At 51.0% G+C, this 3080-nt stretch overlaps 1 protein-coding gene across 1 annotated transcript in view; it reads right to left on the bottom strand.

Moving 5' to 3' along the window:
* Positions 1 to 337: 337 nt before the first annotated feature.
* Positions 338 to 3080, bottom strand: part of LOC307089266 (leucine-rich repeat transmembrane neuronal protein 4) — a gene marked incomplete at both ends in the record, with an annotated part of 104017 nt that continues 101274 nt past the window's right edge. Inside the window, one exon of the mRNA XM_079755460.1 lies at positions 338 to 655. Coding sequence (XP_079611586.1) covers positions 338 to 655 — 318 coding nt within the window. The remainder of the gene's footprint in view (positions 656 to 3080) is intronic.

Raw genomic sequence — 3080 nt, forward strand, 5'->3', positions numbered from 1 at the left:
AAAGCAGGGACGAATGGGATTTACTCGGAAGGCGGGGGTGATGACGGATGATTGAGTCGTCGTCACGTTTATCGGATGCCCCCGAATTTGCCCCCGAGGGTGTGTTTTACTGCGAAAATCGTTTCAGTGATACTATTTATGTTTGTGTTTCATCCCATGTCGGTTTGTCTCGTTACATCATGTGCTGAAAACAACAACAAGGCCCCGGGTTGAAACCCGACACCTCTCTCCCGCCTCCTAGCCGTCTCCTTAAGGTCACAGTACCAATCACAGGCCCCGCCCACTTTTACTTCCACGTCGAGCAAAACAGCTTATGTCCAATCCCTCCTCTGGGAGGCTAGCGTCCGAACGTGAGCGTGCCGGAGCGCTCGTTAGCGGAGGGGGGGAAGGGCCCAACCCCGGGGCCCTCGGACGGGGGCCGGAGAGGTGGGGTTGCCCGGGGGCCCGGGCCCCCCACGATGGTGGCAGAGGGGACTGCGGGCGGCAGGGTCACGGTCTGTATGGGGCCGCCCCTGTCGCGGGGCCCCAACTCCTCCAGGCCCTGGGGGGGCCCCTCGTAGCCCATGTTGAGGCGTAGGGGCTGGTGTGCCTGGCAGTAGTCCACGATGGGTTGCTCGTAGCGGTAAAACGCCAGCGCAGACATCTGGTGCGGGACCTGGAGAGAGAGAGAGGCTTGGGTTATCATTTTTCTTTTACATATTTTGCCATGGTGAAAGGAGGTCAAAAAACGTAACGATAATATAGCTTGCAAAGACATAATTATGTTGTGTAATATTATGATACATTTGATAATAATGATAATTGTTTTATTACAGTTACAGTTTCATTACCACGTTTCTTTGTCATGCCAATAAAGTTATTGTATTGAGAGCGAGAATATAGCAGTCGATGTGAGAGAGGGAGAGAGAGAGAGAGAGAGAGAGAGCGAGAGAGAGTAAAGGAGTGGATGAGAGGAAGCAAGCGAGAGAATATAGGGAGATGGATAGATAAAGAGAGAGGCAAAGAGATTAACAGATAAGGTGTGAGGTAGAGAGGGACAGAGCTAGAGAGAGAGAGGGAGAGCAATAGTGCAACAAAGAAGAGTGACAGAGAGCAAGAGCACAAAGGAGAGAGAAAGCGAGCACCAGAATCACGGCGGGGAAGAGGATTATCCTCAGACAGTGAGGGGACGAGGAAGAGAGAACAGCATTAGCGGTGGCGTTCTTGTTTTACCGTCACCTCCCATGACCCAAAGTGCGAGCTTGGTGCTTTCCAAACAGTGACAGCGATGTGCAGTAATGAACCCACTCTAAATACAATATCAATAAAAGTACTGTTTTCCCTCCTCCAAACCGTGGTTAATCTGCTTGGCGCCCCCCTGCTCCCCCGGCCTCAGAGACAGGCTCGGTACTGGCGAGATATTTCAGTCACCATGTGACCATGTGCTGACCATCTGAGGTCGGTTCCCCCTCCATTTTGTGGGGGAGAGATTCAACATGTTGTGCTGTAGAGCATCTGTGTCCCCTGACCCAGCTGGACCCTATTTATACTCGGTCCTTCAGAAAATACTTTCTACACAAAGTGACAGTGTTGGTGCGGGGTTTTGGGGGTTCTGCTCATTAAGGAGTTGCGAGGGGGTCAGGGCATCCTGGAGCTCTGGAATGCATGCAGGTAGATTGTCTGGCATTCAAAGGGGGGGGGGGGGGGGGGGATCGGACCTGGAAGCTTGCAGCTCTGGGTCAAAAGCCCTGACAAAGGACTGTCACTATGTTGGAAGTGGCCTGGCCGTGGGCTTGCGACCATTCTTTGGGTGTTTAGTGTTAAGGCCCAAGAAGGTACTGGTTCGTAGCTACGTGCAAACTCCTTTGATGTATCGTTGATGAATTGGACATTGACCTAACGGCCTGATGTTAATCGGGTTAAACGGCATGTGTGGGAGCAGCTGCAAACCGATGAGAGAAGTTGGGTTTGCATCGAGTTTCTTTTCTAAAATTCCCCGAAAGGTTGGGAGCCTTCTGTACTATTTGCTCTGTGATAAAGATAGATTGAGGAGAATGTTGTGTCAGTGCAGATGTTCTGACCCTGACGGCGCGATGGCAGCAACATCACAGTCGCCATGGCAGCCAAAACACCAGGCGCTACTCATTTGCATCTTTTAAAGATGATGGCGTACGAGAATGACTGGCTTGTGGAACATAACAAACGCAGCACACGTAACAAGACCACTGGCCCTGACAGAACATCATCATACATTCATACCGCCTGGAACCAGAGCTGGAGACCACAGAGCTATGCTCACTCTTCATCATCCCTCTCTCTCTCTCTCTCTCTCTCTCTCTCTCTCTCTCTCTCTCTCTCTCTCTCTCTCTACCCATCTCTCCCACCCTCTCTCTCCCTGTCTCCTCTCTCTCTCCCTCTCTGTGCCCATCTCTCTCCACCTCTCCCTCCCCAGTGGCATGTTGCTTGTGTCACAGGCAAAAGTGCGCCAACACATCTGGATATTTGTCAAGTGTTCTGTTCCCCCCCACACTCTCCCCCCCTCCCCTCTGCCTGCCCCTCAACCTGAACACCCTGCCAAACAAACAGATGAGACTATCCACCCCTCACCTCCCCTCACCCTACCTCCAAAACTCATCTCTCTCTCTCTCTCTCTCTCTCTCTCTCTTTTGCTCTCTCTCTCTCTCTCTCTTTTGCTCTCTCTCTCTCTCTCTCTCTCTTTTGCTCTCTCTCTTTGCCCCTCTTTCTCTTTGTATACCTCTCATTTGGTTGCATTTGCTCTCTCTCTCCCTCCAACACAGGTTTCATTTGCCTGAACAAAGACCAATTAGGAGTGTTTTTTAAACGGGTCGCCGGGGGTAACGGTAGTGGCTCTGTGACGACCAGCCTGAATAAAACATGGCGCACACACAAACGCGGATTGACAAATGAACCACAGCGCCGCATGGAAACACACAGACACATGCACAGACGCACACACACACACGCACACACACACACACACACAAACACACGACAAAATAACACAAAGCAGTCATTTCTTACAGATAAGACAGTAAGAAAAATCTAAAAAGTTCAATATGGTCGTGTGTATTGTGGTAAAC

Source organism: Pollachius pollachius (genome assembly GCF_949987615.1).
Source record: "Pollachius pollachius genome assembly, chromosome: 18".
Taxonomy (NCBI): Eukaryota; Metazoa; Chordata; class Actinopteri; order Gadiformes; family Gadidae; genus Pollachius; species Pollachius pollachius.